Source organism: Melitaea cinxia, chromosome 17 (assembly GCF_905220565.1).
Source record: "Melitaea cinxia chromosome 17, ilMelCinx1.1, whole genome shotgun sequence".
NCBI classification, from domain to species: domain Eukaryota; kingdom Metazoa; phylum Arthropoda; class Insecta; order Lepidoptera; family Nymphalidae; genus Melitaea; species Melitaea cinxia.
In genome coordinates this window covers 4,217,188-4,239,638 of record NC_059410.1, presented here as the reverse complement: position 1 = coordinate 4,239,638, position 22,451 = coordinate 4,217,188, and the positions used below count along the sequence as shown (strand labels likewise).

At 33.0% G+C, this 22,451-nt stretch overlaps 4 protein-coding genes across 4 annotated transcripts in view; 2 read left to right on the top strand and 2 right to left on the bottom strand.

Annotated features, from left to right (window-relative positions):
- Window positions 1-44: 44 nt before the first annotated feature.
- LOC123661355 (DET1- and DDB1-associated protein 1) lies at window positions 45-4,087 on the top strand. The gene is made up of 4 exons (XM_045596325.1): window positions 45-225; window positions 335-473; window positions 1,984-2,045; window positions 2,743-4,087. Exons 1-4 carry the CDS (start codon window positions 223-225, stop codon window positions 2,842-2,844), a joined length of 306 nt encoding a protein of 101 aa, XP_045452281.1. The 5' UTR covers window positions 45-222; the 3' UTR covers window positions 2,845-4,087.
- Window positions 4,088-4,215: 128 nt separating this feature from the next.
- Window positions 4,216-5,780, bottom strand: LOC123661354 (inactive selenide, water dikinase-like protein). The gene has a single exon (XM_045596324.1). It carries the CDS (start codon window positions 5,778-5,780, stop codon window positions 4,572-4,574), a length of 1,209 nt encoding a protein of 402 aa, XP_045452280.1. The 3' UTR covers window positions 4,216-4,571.
- Window positions 5,781-6,401: 621 nt separating this feature from the next.
- LOC123661808 (dystrophin-like) lies at window positions 6,402-15,552 on the top strand. Its single transcript, XM_045596748.1, has 11 exons — window positions 6,402-6,598; window positions 6,670-6,806; window positions 8,621-8,822; window positions 9,124-9,355; window positions 10,593-10,760; window positions 11,667-11,795; window positions 12,051-12,295; window positions 13,024-13,150; window positions 13,585-13,888; window positions 14,758-14,934; window positions 15,434-15,552. Exons 1-11 carry the CDS (start codon window positions 6,540-6,542, stop codon window positions 15,550-15,552), a joined length of 1,899 nt encoding a protein of 632 aa, XP_045452704.1. The 5' UTR covers window positions 6,402-6,539.
- Window positions 15,553-16,704: 1,152 nt separating this feature from the next.
- The window catches only part of LOC123661645 (hillarin), a 59,242-nt gene continuing 53,495 nt past the window's right edge, over window positions 16,705-22,451 (bottom strand). Inside the window, exons 10-14 of the mRNA XM_045596598.1 lie at window positions 21,060-21,190; window positions 20,388-20,531; window positions 18,898-19,011; window positions 18,391-18,568; window positions 16,705-17,686 (exon numbers count right to left, since the gene is read on the bottom strand). Of these exons, the coding sequence (XP_045452554.1) occupies window positions 17,550-17,686; window positions 18,391-18,568; window positions 18,898-19,011; window positions 20,388-20,531; window positions 21,060-21,190 (704 nt within the window). The 3' untranslated portion in view covers window positions 16,705-17,549. The remainder of the gene's footprint in view (window positions 17,687-18,390; window positions 18,569-18,897; window positions 19,012-20,387; window positions 20,532-21,059; window positions 21,191-22,451) is intronic.

The window sequence follows — 22,451 nt, the reverse complement described above, 5'->3', positions numbered from 1 at the left end:
AGCATAGGCAACATTTCCTACTTGTCTGTCGAAATGTCATTGTTATTTCATTCTCATCTGGTTTGTGTCCATAGAGTACTTTGTATATACAGGAAATTTGTGTCGAAGTGTCAGCTAACTAGCAGTTTGTCTTTTTATTTTTGGATTATTTATCATTTCTACAACCTGTAAAGTAACAGATTTCTTAGTTTGTAGCCTGGAACATATTAAATTAGATTCACAATGGTAAGAGAACTTTAAATTTTAAGTTTAAATGTGAAATAAACTGTTCCGTAGACCATACTCGATAGTGCTTCATCTATGTTTTAATACTGCATGCTTTTGATATTCACAGTCGGTGATGGAATTTTTGAAAGATCTGCCATCATACGACGAGCACAACTTTACACTATTTAATACCGATCACGGTATAAGAAACTGTTCAAAAAGACCTTCAATATACCTGCCTACCAAGGATATTCCTTCCGAACAAAGTTGAGTATACAATTTTACTTATTATGTGTTTTACATCTCGGCATCTTTAATTTATGATTGTTAAACTTTAAAGCATTACATTTCAGAAGATTAATTAATAAAGCAAGTTCTTGTTGATCAATTAACACGTGATAAAAATTGCGTTTTTACGTTGTTGCGTTTTTAATCTACTCATAGAAACGGTTAGTTACGTTTCTAGAACAGGTGAGGAACAATAAAGGAGGCAAGATCTAGGTTTAACCTTCATTAACATGATATTTTTTTGCCAGCAAGCAGTTAGGTTTGGTATTTTCTCAGTGGGAACAAAAACACTCGCTTGAGGGTAGAGCATTTATTTATTTATTATACTTGAGTATTTATTTATTTACAGAACAAAAAATACAGTTTATGTGATAAACAGTGCAATAAGAATTAACAGTTTCACAGTACTATATTTAATAAATATGTTTATGAATATTTGTTTTGTGAAAAAACCACATGGTCAAAGTAGTGGCGTAGCATGGTTTTTTGCCGTCCCGGGCCCACCAAAAATTTGCCCACCGTATCTATTAATTTAATTTTTTTTACTAAATAAATTGGCTAGGCTTTAGATTAAGAACCGTCATTTTGAAGTTAAATAGGTTAGGGTTATTTTTTTTTGTAACGAAATTATGTCGATAAATGGGCTAAGTTGGAAGTTGATAGGTTAGGGTTATTTTTTTTTTGTAACGAAATTATGCTGATAAATGGTCAAATTTGAGCTTAGATAATTTGACGGTTCTTAATCATAAATTTAACACATTGCACAATATTCATTATATTCATTAAAAAGTGTCTTTAAAATTTATGCCAATCAATATTTTCACAAGATTTTCAGTTTTACTTTTTATAGATTTGTAGGTAGACCTTACCTTCGCTTTATCTTTAAGACTGAATAAAAGAATTTAATGGTGTGAGTTCAGCAACGTTTTTATTGATTGGTCAGTTTGTTAATTAACAAATTGAAAGGTTAGCTTTGTTAATTAACGATTAATGGATTAATTAGTACGTATCGAATACTCGTATCGAATAAGTTAATCCCCAGCGATTATTTTATATAATGCAAGTGAGTGTCTGTATGAATTACACCACCTAACATCTTTCCACAAGCATATTATCTATCCTATCGTTGTCTAGAAAAGATTGCCATACGGTAAAGTTTTTACTTTGGTGATTCTGTTATATGTATATATAATGTGGAGTGCAATAAACTTTTACAATAAATCACCAGAGTGTTAGCGATTACCATAGCTTATAGACGCTTGCAACACTTAAAGGATTGCAAGCATTTTGCAGACCCTACCAGGAGCTCTTCTCACCATACTCACCACAGGACCACAACACTGCTTGAAAGCAGTAGTTTAGGTATTTCCCTAGTCAGGCTGCTCCAGATTTTGAGCAGGATATTTACCTCAGTTAACGTGTTTTATGTCCTGTATTTGTAGCAAACTTTTAGTGAACTTTAACATAATAAATTATTTTACTTTCCAGTTATCGTCACGGAGAAAACAAACATATTATTAAGATATCTACACCAACAATGGGAGAAAAAGGTAATTTGTTTTGTAGTTAACATAATTTGTACAATATTTGTCTACCTTATTAATGATGAATATTTTATAATAAAAAAAAAATGTATTTTTAAAACAAAAAAATATTAACAGTTTGTTGGTGTTGCAGTATTAAGAATCTTTTTTAATGTCTTTAATATGACTATTAACTAATAGTTTATAGCGAATTAATAATAATATTAATTAATAGTTAATAGTTTAAATCTATATAAGAAAAAGTAATTATCATTGTTTACTTTCTGATTTATTTTATAATTTGTTTACATTTGTAGCAATTTAGATCTATTTGCTAATACATATCTATTATATTGGTGCGAAATAAGATTCTTATTCATTTCTTATTGCTGATATTTTTCTAACATTCAATAGGTGTAGTCAAGTCAATGGATTTCTCACTTCATATAAGGCCAAAATAGATTAATAATAAAAATTAGAACGACTGTGTTTGCTCACGATAAAAAAACCTTGACTTAAATTTACAGTGTATGTAGTATTAAGGATGAGTTAAAAAGTACTTGCTAGATCTCAATCAAATTTGAATTTACATGATAAGCCAAGTTGCATGACAAGTAAAGTTATGAGATAAAAGAAATTACCATGAAGATAACCTTAGCCTTGAAAATCTATATGGTATTATTGAGGCTGGTACTAATTTCCAGTATTTTTTTTTTGTTTTTAGAACAACACGTCTCCAAAGAAGCGTGATCAGAGTCACATAGAACAGAATGGCGATGAGAGTCGACCGCGCAAGAGGCCGTGTCTAAACTCACCTTTGAACTGAAAATGTTTGAAAGCAGGATCATTTAATTAGTGCTTCAGTTACAAACTTTACGAACTATATGAAAGTTTTTATTAAAATTTGTAAATCGCGTTCTTAGGTTAAATTAGCCATTGATTCTCAAAACACACTGGTTCCATGTATTTTGGGAAGTATTGTTTATTAAGTACCGTTTTGCATGGCAAATCTATCCATACAAACGCATAAAAATTTGACAATGACTACCAATTTGATTTTTATTTTCGTTATCTTTTCTATCTTTTTGTAGAATACTCTTACGGAATAAAACAATTAAAGATAATTAGTAAGAACCATAAAACTTAATAACTATTTGAAACAGAGCAGGAAAATGTATGTCAGGTCAGCTTTGTATTCAAATACTTAGTTTACTTAGATAATTCTTATTTGTACTTCCCATTATACATATTCACTAATGTTATTTTTGATTTCTCATTCCATGTTGATTTTTAGGGAACTTTATCTTTGACAAAACAACATTTTAGGCTTGTAAATGATAGGTTTCAAATCTAATACTATACTGAAGTGATTTAATGCATACTACTAGAAAAAAATGTGTTCAATCATTTAATGCTAATACAGTGACATTTTTTACTAGGTCAGGTAGTAGTTTTGAGTGTAAACAATATCAAGGTGCAAAATTTTCTGTAGAATATTAAATTCTAAGTAAAGTTAATAGCACTGAATTTTTATTGTGTTGTAAAGATTACTGTTTGCTTTGTTTTTTATTTCTATCTCAAAAAAATATATTATATTAAATGCTGTATTTGAAATATAATTTAAAAGAAAATGTCATCTTTTTGAGTTATTGAACTGTGGACTAGAATGCTGTCTTAAAATAGCAAGTTTATATTTATTAACATAGAACAAATAGTAACTATTCTTTACAAATTTATTCTAACAAAAAAGTCAATGTAACAGTTTATATTTAGCAGTACTAATGAAGTAATTATTCATGATTGTCATATTCATCGATTGGGTGTCAACAATGTTAATTTAAAAACAATAATTATTAGAAAAATTTTAATATTCACTTCTTTACCCTTAGAAATAATGAAAATTCTAGTAATAAAACAAGCAATATCTTTGATGTTAGTTGTAAAGTAAGATAATTGATGGTAATCAGACATATTTTTTATCTAATTCATATGACCTGGCCTGTAGTGCTAAATTTAGTATTTCGTTATTGTATAGCACGAAATTGATAAATATATTTAAAATATATAAGTGTTTGTTTTTCATTTTAATTGTATTGTAATGAACTTTACATACTGACTTAGTATTAATTTATAAAATAATATACGATTAAAGTGAAATAATTCAAGATCATAGACAAACTAAAATAAAACAGAAATAGAATGAAAAATAATTTTATTCTAATCAATTATACTTATTCCACAATTTGCAGAATCAATCCACAAAGTCATGTCAGATTAAGAGGGAAACCTAATGGAATAATTTTTTCTTAAAGGTAATAGTGATATCTTACTTATAAACCTAAAACATGTCATTAGAACTTGCTAATTTTACAACGCCATATTAATAGTGACAAGAGAATGATGCATTAAAAACAAAAAATATTTTTGCCATTAGCTATGACAATGATAAATTGTTTTTAAAACCATATTAAGATTTATCCGGCTCTGAAATAACATTAAACTATATTATATTATATTCATTGTAAATGTCTCATATGAACAGAATGTTATAATTTAATCCTTAGCAGGCACTTCAATAACTCGAGGTTTGTCAATAATTCTAGCAGTGCGGTTTCCCTTCTCTACAATTCCAATAATCCAGGCTTGATATCCTTCCTGCTTTTCGATGTCTTTACAGTATGCAGCCGCTTGTTCACGAGGTAAGCAGATTAATAATCCTCCGGAAGTTTCTGGTGCGTGACCTTGTAAAAGTTGAAACATATTACCACAAGCTTTAGCAACAGCAGCCATCTTAGCAATAACTGGTAAATTGTGAATGACAAACGATACTTCATTCTTCTGATGAGAAGCAAGATTTTGAGCATGTCCTAGAAGACCAAATCCAGTAACATCAGTAGAGCCATGAGCATTATATTTATGCATAAGTCTGGCCGCGATACGGTTCAGCCTACTCATAGAATCCATTGCACGGTGATATGCTTTTCGTACATCTTCTTCAGATACTACTAATTTAATCCTGTTCCAGCGTTCAGGTTGGTCCAGCCATTGATGTGCATTTACTGCAACTTGGGTACCCAAGGGTTTTGTAAGAACTAATACATCACCCATTACTGCATTATCTGGCACAATGTATTCATTGGGCTGACAAATAGTTGTTGCTACCCCTCCAATCGTGCACCAAGGGTTAATTACAGTCTGACCACCAGTGACAGACGTGCCTGCTTCTAGAGCGGAATCTTTAAATCCTCGCATTATAAGTGGGATTACCACATCACGTTCCTTTTCAGTCATCTTAGTGGATACTCCGAGCAACATCAGCATATTGTCACATTCCGTCACACCCATCGCGTATAAGTCGCTAAGAACGTTAGCACATGCTATCTTACCCATCATGTAGGGGTCGTCCACTAAGGGGTAAAAAAAGTCAGTAGTTTGCACCAAACAAAGCCCGCCATGTCTGAGCGGCGTCACTGAACAATCCAAACCAATGCCGATTCGCGGGATAGCCACATGCATAAACTGATCCTGATCTTGTTGAGAATAGTCCTGCTGAAGTGACTCAACAAGTTTAGATAGAACATCTTGAGGTACTTTACAGCTTCGCCCTTTTAAATCTGCGAATCTCGTCAAGCGAAAACTGGCTTCCAAGTCATGAGCCACTGGATCGAATGGCCGTCGCAAAGCCAATGCGTTGGGGTTACCGGCCATCTCTAACTGTGCTGCAGATAAAGTATCCTGCGCTACACTAGATTGATAAGACATATTATACACAAACAATACAGTATTTTGATGTGCTTTAGAGTAAGTTTGTTAAAAATGCCGAAACCCGACACGCTGCCAAGTGACGCTTGCAAAATGGCGTCTCTTTTACAAAGAGGAAATGGGAGTCGAAATGACGTTGGAATGCAGAATTGTCATTGGTCTTTGTGACATGTAAACAAAGAAATCTTTAATACTATTGGTTATATTTAAGTTTGTCATTTCAATTAGTCAAAGAGAACATACTATTACGCGAAAAATTGTTTTTCTTTGTAAAATACTAGTTAAAATAATAAAAATATATGGGAAAAAACCTAGGTACCATAAGAAATAAATGTATTCTTAATGATAAAAATTTTATGTTTTGTTCTGTTCGTTTATATTTTATTATCTGTGTAGGTTTATTTTGCTTTGCATTTGCAGTGGACTATAATATTCATGTATTGTATATTTTTACTCTGTTTTCAGTGTCTGCTAATGCAGTTTTGTATTGTAACCAATCACAACTTATAGCAAACTTTTGCTATTGGTTGTTAGTCACTCAAAATGAAATGTTTTATAGTAAAGATTGGTTATTTTAAATAATTATTCAAAACTTAGAATATCCTATTTTGAATATTTGTATTTTTATGGCGGTTAACTATTATTATATTTGATGTTGTTTTAAATGTTTTATCAAGAAAAAACAATTTATCCGAAATAAAAATACTCTAGGGTGTATATGATAATTAAACTAAGATGCAATTGTTTTAATTAGCAATAATGGATACATTAAAATGGAAAAAAATTGAAAATGAAGCGGGTTATCCCTGTTACATCGAGTGAGTGGAACAACTTTCACTGTTTTAATTAATGTTGTTAAACACTATATCTTTACTTGTTTAAATTGCAGTGAAACTAGTGGTAAACAAAGTTATGATCATCCTCAGTTCAGTAAAATTATGGATTCTTTGGAGGAATACAATGAAATCAAATATAGTTGTTATCGAATAGCTTTCAAAGTATTTGCCTTACAAAGGAACCTTCAAGGTAAGCTACAGAACTGCATTCCCTAAGTAGGTATATTTAGTTTTCTATGCATTTTATAAAACATTTATTATTAATATTATTTTAAACATTTTAGGTTTATAATTGTACTTCTTAGTTTTCTCTGGTCTAACGAATAAACTAGAGTACCTGCGCAGTTTCGCCGGTGTTGTTTAAATAATTATTATTGTACGAATTATTGGTTTTAGCCCCACACAAAAATGCCTTAATTTAATGTATCACACTAAAACTTTCTTAACAAATATCATCATCATGTGAAAAATCAATAATACATCTTATTATGTTATACACAGTTACAGTATAATATAATTTTTCAGGAATCTTAATTAAAAATTATGTATACCAGATTAGGTCGCATTTGGAAAGCAATATGTGGCTTAAAATTTGCTGCAGCAAGTACCTCAAACATACCAATTACAGTAAATTAATAATGCTCTTTTAAGTATTTGTGTTTTGCTTGTCTTGGTGCATAACATAGCCAGAGTTTCTGAGGGTGCACTATGTTGACAGTGGGGATATTTCGATTTTTAACATTTTCGTGAATTTCACACATTATGACTAGCCCGTTGGCGCAGTTTGTAGTGACCCTGCTTTCTGCTCCGAGGGTTGTGGGTTCGATTCCCACCCCGAGTCTGGGTGTAATATAAATATTTATTTATATATTTATATATGTATTATTTATAAGTATGTTTATCGAAAAAAAAAATATGTAGCTATATACCAGTCGGCTGTTACCTATAACACAAGCATTAAGTTGCTTACTTTAGGAACAGACGACCGTGTGTGTGTTGTGTAGATATTTATTTATTTATTATTATAATGAAACAACTTTTTTTTGATTTTATCGTGGCTCATTAAGTTTTTTTAAATGCCCGACGATTCGAATACTTTACAGCAACTATGGTCAGGGGAGGACAAGATGGAGAGAAAGGTGGAGATATAATTAGTAATGCACTTTTGAAGCTTCTTTTTTTACATTAAAAATGTCAACAAGCATACAGCTTTAGAGGTTACTGTAGCCTCTAGACCCCTGTATCATCAGTGACATTGCAAGCATATTGCCGACCCTTTTTTTTGTTGACCTAGGGGAAATCTGTTATATCCCGCCTTGGGGAGCTGGAGGGTTTATTGGACTTGCACCGATTATAACCTCTAGGGTGAACTCCACGCAAAAAAGGCGCATCAAGACGTCGAGTTGCGGAAAATAGCCCGTCTACAACCAACCAACAACCTCTAGGGTGCTATTTTTCCTCGCCTAGAGCAGTAGCACTAGAACATTATGCACTTCCGTTATCTTGTCGGTGTTTGCTACTAGGGCTCATCGCAATAAGTGTTGCTGACTCTACAACTGACTCCCCAGGAGCTCTAGCAACCCTACTCACCAAAGGATCACAAAACTACTTGAGAACGGTCTTATTTCTTACGGAACGCTCTTATTTGGCTCTGATCTTCTGTAAGGTTAAGAAACTTGCTCAGACAGGATAGTACAGATCTTGAGCAGGATATATCCTGCTGTAATACCTCAATAGAGTATATTGCAAAAGAATAGTAATGTAGGAGGTGTCCATAGGCTATGTTAACCACTTTTCTACCTAAGGAAGTACATACCCATTTGCCACCATAGCAGTTTAAAAATTGCTTACATAGATAAAAATGTTTATATATTTACAATTGGTGTAAAATTATGTACAACACTGGTAGAAAAATTTCTTAGTTAGGTAAATTTACGAAGAACTAGAAAATAAATTAATCTTGCCTATAACAATGACGAAGCAATATTATTTATTATATTACAGTGCCACCTCTCCGCATCAGTTCAGGGGTCTTTGCAAGACATCAACTCAGTTTATCAGAGAGCAGTTTGTCTCTAGACACTGCGGAGCTGGAGGCTGTGTTGGCTGATATTTATTTTGCTGCTGAAAAGGAAGGATTGTTCTCTGGAGATGTAGACTTGACCGTGGATCTCTTGATCAACTTGTTACTAAATGTTTATGATAAGTGAGTAAAATTTTGATATTAAATTGTATATGTATATAACTAGCTGACTCAGTGATCTTTACCATATATTTTTAATAAATATACATGTATTTTTTTTCTTTTTAATATTAACCTTGTTCAGACAGTGACGATTAAAAAAAAGCATTATTCAATTTGGTGCAGTTATTAGGAAGTTGTGTAAGTACGAAAAATAAACTTTGTTACTATCTGGTGTACGGTAGTTGCTTACCATCAGGTGAGCCGTACGCTTGTTTGCCGACCTCGTTATATAAAAAAAGTGCATTTTAAATGATTGTTTCAGGGATAGAAATACGCCAATAAGGGTCTTAGCTGCTAAGACACTATTGATACTTCTTAGTGAAGAACCTATAGCAGACAAGTGGGTAGCCCTTGCTAATTGTTCTGCAGACCACAATGGCTGTGTATCACCAAAGAGGTTAGCAGCTTTATTAGCCCATGTTATGGCTTTACCGAAATATCTTGGCTGCCAAAGTGACTATTTACAGAGCGATGTGGACTCTTGTTTTGAAAATGTGAGTATTTGTAAAATAAATAGGTGTATACGTAAGTAAGATAATGTAATTTTGTAAATGCGTGTTTGTAAATGTAATTTTGTTGCAAAATGTAGAATTTGGGTTTAAGAGCTCCAACAACACTATTAATTATCCAATATAGAAACAACGACCGCTTTAGTGTAAGGGTGCGTGTGCCGTGTCGGCCGCGCCTAAACACCGGCGGTGTTTATACAAATATTAATTTCCGGTCTGGTTGTTAGTCCCTGTGGGTCTCCCCACTGCGTCTCGGAGAGCACACTAAGCTGTCGGTCCGGTTGTTATCATATACACCTGAAAGCAATTGTTACTCATAGTGAGGAATATATCTGCCAACCCGCATTGGAGCAGCGTGTTTGATTAAGCTCTGATCCTTCTTCTACTTGGGGAGAGAGGCCTATGCCTAGAGTGGGATATTACTGAAGCGAAATAAAAACAAATCCAAAATAAAAGCTTCATATTATCCCTATGAGATTTATCAGAATTTTACACTGAGTACCTACTTAGATTAACAAAACAATATTGTTTTATTAGAAATTTATATTTAACTTGGGAATTCTCGAAGACACTGAACACTGAAGAAACCTATATAATATTACTCAAATATTCCTAATTTCACATCAGTTTCACACAGTCAATTTGTCGTGGTGTGGGCGTTTGTGCTTGGGTGATTAATGTATTTTTCCGGACCTCTACAGGAGAAAATTACTACCTCACCTACTGGGGACCATTGAGTGTGTTGTGTTTATTGTGTCGTGTGTTGTCATTATTTACCTTAAATACTCATCGGCCAGTTGTCGTAATTCGACCATATAATTAATTTAATATAGTTTAGTTTGAACATTATTAAGGTTCTGTTGTCAAAAACTATACTTCTATAATAAATAAACAAAAGAGTATATACGTGTGTGTCTGTCAAATATATGGTAGTCTGTGTAATTTTTTTTTATGGATCTAATGTATTTTTTATGCATAATTAAAAAAAATAGCATTCTGCACTCCCTTTCTATATAAACTACGAGTGTGCGAAATTTTACATTCGTCTGTTCGCGCAATTTATGAAACAACTTTTTTGGATTTTATCGCGGTTTATTAGAGTTTTTACATGCCCGACGTTTCGGATACTTACCATGGTCACGGGAGGACTGTCCTAAAAAAGTATTAAATTATGAGTGGAATTTGCTTAAACATTACTAAACAATATATAAAATGTTTGCAGAACGCGGGCATGCTAGGCGTGAGCGCCCGCGGCGTGTGCGCGTGGGGGACGTCCCGCTGCGCGAGCACGCGCTGGCTGCCCGCGCTGCGCCGCGTCGCCGCCAGCCGCGCGCGCCACCGCAACGACCTGAGCGCAGTCTGCTCAGCGTGCGCGGCGCCGCTCGCTCAGGTTCACTTGGCTAACTTAATTGTCATTCACTGTTATGTAGCCATGGTAAATGGCTATGTTATTTATTTATTTATTTGTTCAGATAGCCAACAGCTTCTTATATACTATTCTTATCACAAAGCATATAACAAATAATATAGCCAATAACAGGTTTCCCTAAAGTTAACAAATTGGTATTATGGAGATATAGTTGACAAAAAAGAAAACAATAGTCACAATCAATACATTCTGATACACAAAAAGTGCTTATAAGAGAATTTTGATGTTGAATAGTTATAAATGTACTATTATCCTATTACCTATATCTAATTTATAAATGTATGTTAACTGTAATGCACACGTTTCTAATATCAGTACGCTGAAGAAATCTTTAAATGTTTGGTTAAAATAAAGAATTTATAACTCTAACTGACTTAAATATCAACAAAATATAATAAAAACTATTTACATTTAAATACACTTAAATAGAATAAAAAATGACTTTTTTTTCACAAATTAAAATTTAAACTGTCGTTAAAAGTGAAGCCCATTTATCGAGGAAGGCTATAGGCATATATCATTACGCTGAGACTATTAGGAGCGGAGTACCAATGAAGAATGTTTCAAAATCGTAGGGTTTTTCCTTTTGAGTAGACTGTTAAAGTTTCGCAAAAATCATGTATGACAGAATTGTTCCCCTAAAAGTTCCACGTGGATGAAGTCGCGGGCCGAAGCTAGTTGCTAATATCTTGAATGAAATACAGCGTCACTAAATCTTAACTACATGTAAATTCGAATTTTCTTCTAAAATAATTAATATAGAAGCAGTAGCTTAATTTCAGTTTTAAACTTATCTTTATGGTTTAATTTAATGCGTATCGCTTGTATCCTCTCTGTATGAAATAAATAGAAATATTTAATTTACAGATGCTCAAATTTAAATGCTCAAAATGTAATATATTCCTCTGTGAAAATTGCTATTTATATGATAAAGACTTATCAAGTGTTCCTGGACATAAAAAGACTCATTTAGTTCAAGAAATTATTGAAGGAGAGGTAAGAGCTATTTCCTTTCTTTTGATGTCACGACGCTAGATGTCGCTAGTGAGGGTTTGACATTTGTGTGTATAAGCCATATATGTGTTTTTTTTTGTCTGGGCGGTTACAACTGTTGTGTCCTTCTGGACCCCTCACACAAGATTCAGATTTTTAGTTTATTTATATTTATCTGAGCTGTCTATGAACCATGTTCCTAACGTTTATGAAGATAAGTTTTCACTAAAACATATAAACTAAATATATTGTTAACAGATAAAACCCTCAGAATGTCTAAGCTTCATTAAAGGTATGAAGAAATTTTTCTTTTGTACTAAGAAAAAGAAAAAATCTAACAAAAAGGGTCGAAAAAACATCGAAAAACTATCAAACGCTGGGTCTGTCAGGCGAAAGGAAAAACCGGTTATATTCACATCAACAGTGGGAAAGGCGTCTGGTAATAAAAATAACCCAGCTGTCACCTTGCAGGATGTTATAACACAGCTGGAAAATGAGAATAAGTATGTATAAATTGTAATTATTTGTGGCTTTTTTTGTATAACTTGGTCGACAAACAAGCATATGACTCACCTGATGGTAAGCGATTACCATAGCTTATAGACGACGCAATACCAGAAGTATCTCAAGCACGTTACCGGCTCTATCGCCAATTTCCCCCAGGAGCTCTAATCACTTTACTCACCATACTTTTATTATGATCAGTTTTAATTATTTAAATCCTAAGAAATGATTTTTTTAACCATCTTCAAAAAAAGAGGAGGTTTGCGATTCGATTGTATATATTTTTTTACTGGGTGTACTGGTTTTGAGGATTTTTTTGTAACAAAGATGTCTTCAAGCTGACGAATAGTTTTTAAGTAAGGAGGGATGAATGCTATATTAGTAAAAGAATGTTAGGGATGAATGTTGAAGGACGAAGAACGATCGTCAGATCAAAAAACCATGGATAAATTTTGTGAGTAAGCACTGAAGTAATAAATAATAGAGAGGGATGGAAGAGGAAAACACCTTACATAAGTGGGATAAGGGCAGGGAGATGATGATCATGAGTAGTTTTTAAGTAATTTTTAATAATCTGTTATGTACAACAAACACAATTATTATTTTAGTTAAAAAAAAACTTAATATCTTATCTAACTATGATATGATATGAATTTTAAATGAGTATATTAATATTTTGATATTTTAATGTTTTATATAACTCTGTAAATTTAGTACTACTTTTTAGAGCCATAAAAGATCTCACAGATCAATTGGAAGCAGCTGTTAAAAATGACAATAATGATCTAAAAGCGAAGGTAGATGAACATTATAAACAGATATCGACTCAGATAAACAGACTTAAAATGTTAAAGGTAATGCTTGTTTGTACATATGTACTTAATATGTCCTTAATATGTTGTAGATAAAGTCAACTAAATAAAAAATAAAAAAATAAATAGTAAAAAAGCACACCATTGTCTGTGGAAGATAGCTATAAACCATTACTTATCACGTCAGCATTAAAACAAACAAAAAAAAAGTACCATAATCAAATAGCTACGATGTCACAGAAAGTCATAGACACGACAAACTTATAACATACCTCTTGCGCGCCCCCCCATCCCTTAACATCGGGTATTAAAAAATATTTTTTTTTTTAAATTTTGACACATTGTAACTTTACTGTAAAGCCAAACAATTTAATGCCTGTAATTGAGGTAACAGTGACGGGGTATCCATAATTATAAAAAAAAATTATGTAACCGATATTTTATGTAGAATAAAATTTTAATAAATACTTTTTCAGGATAACTTACTGAACACCCAAAATCTCCCATCTGAATCGACAAGTGACAAAACTGACCGACCACAAGCATTCGATTTGTTCAGTCCCATACCAATTGTTGAAGAGAAACCAAAAGTAACTGAAAACGTTAAAAATCAACCAAGAGTCCTGAGTATGGATTCTGGAAACTTCTCAGTTGCATCAAAACCTGATAGTCAGAATCTATTGACAATGTCCGGAGATGCTTTGAAGCCTGTTGTAGTTCATGCTACTTCTGATAGTATAACAACTGTGTCTATGAATGATGTGAGCAATTGGTACAATGGTAAGTGTTTATATGCAGTTAACTAACATCATATTTTTGTATCTTCTGTGGTGTATGAATGTTCAAGATTAAAACTATTGAACTGCTTGACATACTGCAAAATATCTAAATAGTGATAGACTAAAAACCTACAGCTCACAGCTCCTTCTATATAATAATAATAAGGTTTTGTCTGTGCAATACAAAATCAGGTGTTAAGATGAACAATTATCGAAAGTACCTCCTGAAGGATGGCCCTCCCGACTTCTGTCGAATCCATGTAGGGTTGTTCCATGCTTGCTAACAATGAGTACTTGCACAGACATAACCAAGCGGCCAAGATTCTCCACCAAGCTCGCTCTTATGTAAGATCTCCTGAAACAGAGGATGCCGTATTATCCAGAGGTGCTAATATTCGAACAGGACGGAGTCCGGCTCTACTGACGGGACGATTTTGGCGAACAAGCCTAATATCGTGGTGATGCACAGGGCACAGCCGAGGGTATTTTTGGTGGACATTACCATCCCGCATAAGAGAACATCGTAAAAGCCGAAACAGAGAAAAAACATCTATCTAGATTTGGTGCACGAGATTGTCGACTTGTGGGATGTGAGATCTGTCGAAATGATCCCTATCGTAATAGGGCAAATTTAATCGACAGACCAACGGTTTGGTCCCAGTTAGCATATCTCACCATCTGAGGCAACTGGGGGGTCTGAGACTTGTTGAGTGTGAGTTACTTGACTCGGCTAGGATTATCTGCTTTTTCCGCTTACATATCTAATCCTCGGCCGTTTGATCTCCCTGCCGGGGCATAACCCTAAAATACGATGTTAACTGCGCCATTGTAATCTGCCTTTGTTTTACATACTAAAATTTAATATTTCAGACACAGAGAGCACAAATCGCCCCACAGTAGGTAACATTTCAACAACAGAGCAACGCTATGCAGCGGACTTGCAAAGTGTCGAGCGTGGGAACCGGAAAGTGAGAGATCTCAACGCAGATCTGGATGCTGTGCTGGACCGCCTGCAGCAGATATTGACACACAACTTCGCTATGGATGGTGAGGCTCCCTCTCAATTTGCATATTACACTTATTGCATATTATACTTTGTCTAAATCTAATTGTGAAAAAATTAAAAATATACATGATACAGTAATATAGTACTAAAAATATAAATAAATAATTTATTGGCAAGGAATGTAGTTTCTTAAATTTTATGTAAAGTTAAATTCTACCTTGATTTTCACCTGTTTACAGCAACCAAATAGTATCATAAAAATTTAATGGAATAACTGTTGAAACATTTCTTATTTCGTAATCCTGAAATTGAATCCTGAAGATATAAAGAAAAAAAAAAAAAAAAAAAAACTAAACACATTACCTCTTGTCCTAATATTCCAAATTTTCATTTTACTATTTATTATTAATCATTAAATAAATATTTACCCTTACAAACGATGATACAGCGCGATGCGCGTTCCAAGCACTCGCCGTTACACCAAACAGCCACTTCATATTTACCCTTATAATGTATTAAAATTAAATAATTTCTGTCTAGATTCGTGTTTTGACAACACTCAGCTCAGAGAAACAGCCAACGAGATGGAAGGTCTGCTTGGTTCACTTATACGAGGTGTGGAAGAACGGGCAACACTTAATGCTAAGGGACTTGTGTGAATAATAAGAATATCGATAAATTTTATTTGATAATATCAGTGAACAAAGGTTCATCTATTCAGAGAACAACCTTTCAGAAATAGGTGCTTGAATTTTTTTAAAAATAATATTAATAGTTGAAAATTTTAAAAGTATCCCCAAAATAAATCTATATATTGTAACCTGCAAGCTTGTAGTTTCTTAGTTAAGGTGAAATAGGTCCTAAAGGCTTGTTTTATTTTTTACTGACTAAGTCTAACAAAAGCGTATATATGAGATTAAATGGTTGATAAAACCAGTAAAATAGGTTCTGAACGATTTAGACATTTTGAACTGTGAATAGCAAGTTTAACTATTTAATTTGACTTATATATTTCTCTAGTGTATACTACGCGACTTACACGTTACACGTCTTTGTGCTGTCCCCTATGATATAGGAAATTGTAAATAAATTAATCTTTTATAACTCTTAATATTTTAGACCCACCGATCCATGTTGTTCATTGTCGGTCAGAAAATATTTTCTATAAAAAAATAACACTTTATAATATGACTCCACGTTCCACGTGAGAAGTGATATGACAACTACTTAATTGGTTAAGCGATGTGACGTATAAAATAGTATTTCGATTTTTTAATAATTTTTGACTTTTGATTAATGACTTAAGTTCGGTTTCTATATTCAAATAATTCTTTTTCTTTTTTGAATAAAAATTAGAAGACTATTGAACTCATAAATTCCTCGTCAGATCTTGGTCTAATTTAAATTAGGACCACACGATAAGTACTAAGTAAAAAGTTAGTGTTCGCATAAAACGAAACGTTACTTGAATATAGGAACAAGAATTTTGAAAATAAGGATATTGTATATGCATTCTCATAGTATGTTTAACATACAAGTACTTAAGTATTAAACCATACCGTCCCACAGCATCGGGTGCTCAATATCATAAATCTGATTAGTTTGTAAAAATAAAACGAATATTTAGAAAAATAACTTGCCATATATTTTATAAAGAAAATTTACACACCTTGTATATTATTAATTAATAAAATATATACTATAAATTACGTATATCATAATGATAATGTTAAAATTATATGGTTCTTAGTAATTACATTTTATGGATTAAGCGTAAGTGGGATGTATCGTTAAATAAAACAAAAAAAAAAAATGCTTTAATTTTCGTAATTATTGACTTGACGTGGTTGTGATGAAAAAAAGATAATTGTCATGGATATTTTCTATTGATTTATATTAATACATAATTAATAATTTTTATATTTTTAATGCAATAAATATATCTGTAAAATTAGTAATTTGAAATTTGATGTATACATCTTTTATCTGTGACTATGTGTTCTGTGCTATCTTTTTTTTTTCATATTAAAATGTTACTATATCTTAATAAATAAAATAATTATTACATTTAATAAAATGTCATTCTAAATTTTTAACTGTTGTCAAATATCAATATAAGTTTCATCAAATATATTTAAAACTACGATCGCAATTAGATTGCGTCAACACAACCTAGATTACTTAAAATAATGAAATATTGTTAAAATTAAAGTCATTTACAAAAATATATGTATAATATAATTGTATTATTAAAATTTTATCTTAATGGACGGTTTTTATATTACCTAATAATATCTACATTTGGATATAGTTCTTATATTATATTATTAAACATTCTTTTAAAAATAGCTATCCCGTTATAGCATTTATCTCTTGCCCTGTGCTATTGCTAAAACATTTAGTCAAAAAATTAATTTCTTTTGGATTTTCACGAAATTTAGATTTCGTATTTTCATTAAAATTTGAGTTTTCATTCATAAAAAAAAAATTAATATTTGTTTCGATTCTATTTTGACAGTTCTTTAAATCTAACTCCAATCTATCTCGAATATTAAAGTAAAAAATGAACTAAAAATTCATTTAAATCCTGAAATTTTAGTACACAATTCCACAAATTTACAAAGAGACGTCTCTTGAAATATTTTAATAACTAAGTTTAGTTTCTTTTGCTGCTATTAATAAGATATTTGCAACAGTGTGTAAGGAGGTGCTTTTCTTTCTCCGTGGACCCGTTTTGATGTATAGCTGTAGGTCCATTGCGTTCCCTGGTGTAGATGTCTAGGCCGTATTGACCTGTAACAAAATTTTAATGGTTAGAGAGAATTTTAGTATAATGTTGGCTGTTGTATCGTTGTTGGCTGTTGTATTGTTGTTGATTATTGTATTATTGTTGGATGTTGTATTGTTGTTGGATGTTGTATTGTTGTTGGATGTTGTATTGTTGTTGGATGTTGTATTGTTGTTGGATGTTGTATTGTTGTTGTCTGTTGTATTGTTGTTGTCTGTTGTATTATTGTTGTCTGTTGTATTGTTGTTGGCTTTTGTATTGTTGTTGGTTGTTGTATTGTCGTTGGCTGTTTTATTGTTGTTGGCTATTGTTGTTATATGTTTATGTCGAGATGGGTAAATCGTAGTTTATTATAATTTGTGTAACCAAGTTCTTTTCAAGTCCAAAACGAAAGAGTATCAAACGTTATAGTTACTAAGTTTTACTAGTTTAAATAAAACTGATTGATTGACTGATGATTGCTTCAGCCTGTAACATCCCATTTTTGAGCGTAGGCCTCTTTCTCCATGTAGGAGAACGGTCGGAACTTGGCCACACCTTACTCACTACATGAATACAACATTTGAAAGCAGTGTTATTTAACTGTGATCTTTTGTAAGGTTGAACTACAACTATGACATTCCTACAACATATTTGCTTGCATTTAGCTGTGCCCTACTTCTATGGATATATGATATATCATAGCTAGGATATTATGTTAATAAATTACCTTCTTCAGGGAATGTTATATAGAAGGTAACGATGTCTTCTGAAACGCTTTGTTGCACGTATTTCGATAAGCGTTTCTCGTCAACTCCGTTCTTATGAAGGGTCGCCATGAAGTCCGCGAGAGGGCGCGACATGCGGAATTGGATTTCTAGCTCTCGTCCAGCGAATACTAGCGCCTCCTGAAATTTTAAATGTACACATATTCAATGAAGTATTTTAAAGTTTCTAAATTGATAATGGAGATAATTATGTAATAAATAAAGAAAAACTTCAAAAAAATGTAAAATTCAAAGGGTCTACTTACATAGGGGCTAATATGAAGTAAGTAATATGAAGTAAAAAGGTAAGCTAAAGATGCTTTATTATTATTAAACTGTGTTAATTTGATACAGTATATTTTGTTATCAGTATAAAAAAAAAAAAAAAAACGAACGAAATTTTGTACTTTTGTTAAATTAATCAAGATTACCAGTTTGTCTTGATTTTTTAATATTTTTTATAATTTTACCTGATGTGTAATTGGTACCAGTCCAAAGAGTCTGGTAGCTTTGGTCGGTCCCCATTCTCCGCTCGCGCAGTCTGGTAACGGAACCATGACGGTTTGCAGTTCCGCGCAACATATCTGATAATACAAAACAATTTAATACACTAAATTATAAATTTAAAAGCAATTTACTAGGAAAAATTTTCAACGTATTCAAATTTTAAACAAATACTTTTTGTTATTGTGTAACGACCTCATTTAACTTACAGACTATTATTCTTGTTATTTATTTTGTGGGTAACTAATTTTGTTTTTCTGTTCTTATCTTATTGTTTTTTTTTAACAATTAAAACAATTTTTTATACAACTAGGTTGGCAAACAAGCGTAGGGCTCAACTGATAGCGATTAGGGATAAGCGATTACAGTAGTCGACAGACGTCTGCAACACCACACGCATCGCAAGCGCGTTGCCAACACTAACCCCAATCCCAATCAAAAGCTCTGGTCAGTTTGCTCAGTATTATTTATCTGTGATCTTTTGTACGGTCGAGGTACTTCCCCAGTCCGGCTGCTCCAGATTTTGAGTAGGATATTTTCTGCTGTACTTCAGCCCTACTTCAGTTAAACTACATCGAAATTAGAGCTTAAAATACCAAATTAAGAAAGATAATTGTGTTTGCAGACAAACGAAGAAAAACCGGCTTCAATTATATCGACAAGTAACGTAGTACACAACAACGTACAACGTAGGTAGATGAAAAAATAGTCAAGTAAATACGCATTGTGCTGTGTGGCTACGGCACTAAAGAATTTAGCCACCCCCTCTCTTCCCGTGGGTGTCGTAAGAGGCGACTAAGGGATAACAAGGTTCCACAACCATCTTGGAACTTAATAAGCCGACCGATGGCGGGATAGCCATCCAACTGCTGGCTTTGAAATACACAGGCCGAAGACGGGCAGCAGCGTCTTTGGTGCGACAAAGCCAGTACTGCGGTCACCAACCCGCCTGCCCAGCGTGGTGACTATGGGCAAAACACATGAGTTCACGTTATTTTTGACGTAAACTTGTGGAGGCCTATGTCCAGCAGTGGACTGTATAGGCTGTAATGATGAAATACGCATTATCAAAGATTACTCCCAAAGTTGTAATCAGGTCTCGATGAAATTTAAATGTGACCACATGATAAACATCGGTTTTCGATTAAATTAAAAATCATCAAAATCGGTACACCCAGTAAAAAGTTATGCGGATTTTCGAGAATTTTCCTCGATTTCTCTGGGATGCTATCATCAGATCTTGGTTTCCTTATCACGGTACCAAACTAGGGATATCTTCTTTCCAACAAAAAAAGAATTATCAAAATCGGTTCATAAACGACGGAGTTATCCCTGAACATACATAAAAAAAATATATACGGTCGAATTGAGTAACCTCCTCCTTTTTTTGAAGTCTGTTAAAAATAGGAAAATAGTATGAAATTTTATTTTTACGATAGATTAAATGTAGACATACCTTAAACTTGCAAACGCTCTTGAATTTCATTGGCTCCCCAGTGAGGTATTCGCGAGGAGTGACTGCGTTTGCGAATATATCTAGAAGGAAAGCCCCGCTGCAAGGAGCGTGCACCCTGAATGATACTACATTGCCCACCACTGACTGAAAGTAAAAAAATCAATTATTGAAGTAAAACTTCTTTACGCACGCTTGACTTGGGGAGTATGCTGGTGAATGCGTGACGAGAACGTTACGAAAAGTGTGATCGGGCGAGGCGAACGGAAGTTGAGAGGGAGATATAAGTTAGATGGAGCTAAAGAAGTTTTACTTCAGTCGTGTAGTCTAAAGCACGCTCGTTTTTTTTTATCAATCTACTTATTTTAATATACATTTAATTGATTCATTTTAACCGGACATCGCAATTATAACAAAACCTAAGTCTGCAACGTCGCAAAATAAATTCCGTGAAATCGGTATTGATAATATTCTTGTAATATTAAGTAAGTGTAAAGAGCGACCATCAAGCTTATAAAAACCTTAGTTAAAACCTCATTTCTAAAATTTAATTTTCAGTTAAAGAACCCATAATAGGAAGTATAATTAAAATTTAGGTATACTTTAGATACATTATAGAAATTTCGAGAAAGTTTCAGATAGACAATACATTTGAAAATAAATAGAAGCATGTACCTGCATAACAAATCGCTTGAGACTGACGCCATCAAAGCCATCTCCTTCCGTATCGTAGAACTTGAGGTTGTAGTGGAAGATGAGCGAGCTTTGCATGTGTGCGGGCATCGCTATACGCATCGTCGCTGCACCTACACACACAAAATATCATACTTCTTACGTTAAACTATTACGTTATGTTATCATGTTATTTCAGTTGAAGCACGAGTAGAAAAATATTGAATTTTTATAGCTGTTAATAGCTGTAGTTACCTAATTAGTAGTTGTTTAAAAATTCAATTAAGACTTTTAATAACCTATATAATAAGAATAAAATAAACCATTTCCAACGTATGGTAACACTAATATCACAAACACAAACATACTGCTATAGTAACATTGGGTACGTTACTAGGTGACCCGTTTTTACAGTTTTTTAACCCCCTCTCTCTCCTTGGTAGCCCACCCGTAGTATTTGCTAAAACCTCCTCCTTCAGTTTTCACGTAGTAATTCAGAAGTGTGGTTCAACAAATCTTTGGAAACAGAAAGTTAAAAAAAATATATTTTGGCACTAATGCGTGCATATACCTACCTATAAGTGGAAAAAATATTATCAAGAAGAATACTATAACAGGAACTTAATTTACTAAAGTAGAAGTATTCTTTTCTTATATTAACATTTGTTTTTCATCTCAATCACCTTCAACGAACACGTTCCCAGTATCAATCCACTCGGTTCTAGAGATTATTGACTACGTGACGACAATCTAAATCCACTTATCGCCCCTGTGACCAAGCGTGGTTAATTTTAAAGACCGGTCCTGAACGGGTCGCGAAGTATGGGTGCGTTCCCTAAGACGTAAATACAATTTAGAATATCATTGGTGGTATTGCTCAACCTGACTGACTTTTTTCAAACTTAACGAATCAGAAATAAGCGAAAAAAAAAAAAAAAATAAGCGAAAGATTTAATAATCCTTCTCCTACGTGGATAAAGTGGCCTATGCCCAAAAGTGAGAAGTTTTTTCAAACGTGCCGAATAAGAAATAAGCGAAAGATTTAATAACCCTTCTCCTACGTGGATAAAGTGGCCTATGCCCAAAAGTGAGAAGTTTTTTCAAACGTGACGAATAAGAAATAAGCGAAAGATTTAATAACCCTTCTCCTACGTGGATAAAGTGGTCTATGCCCAAAAGTGAGAAGTTTTTTCAAACGTGCCGAATAAGAAATAAGCGAAAGATTTAATAACCCTTCTCCTACGTGGATAAAGTGGCCTATGCCCAAAAGTGAAAAGTTTTTTCAAACGTGACGAATAAGAAATAAGCGAAAGATTTAATAACCCTTCTCCTACGTGGATAAATTGGCCTATGCAATTATTAAAATCAATCGATTAAAAATAGTACAAAGATTTG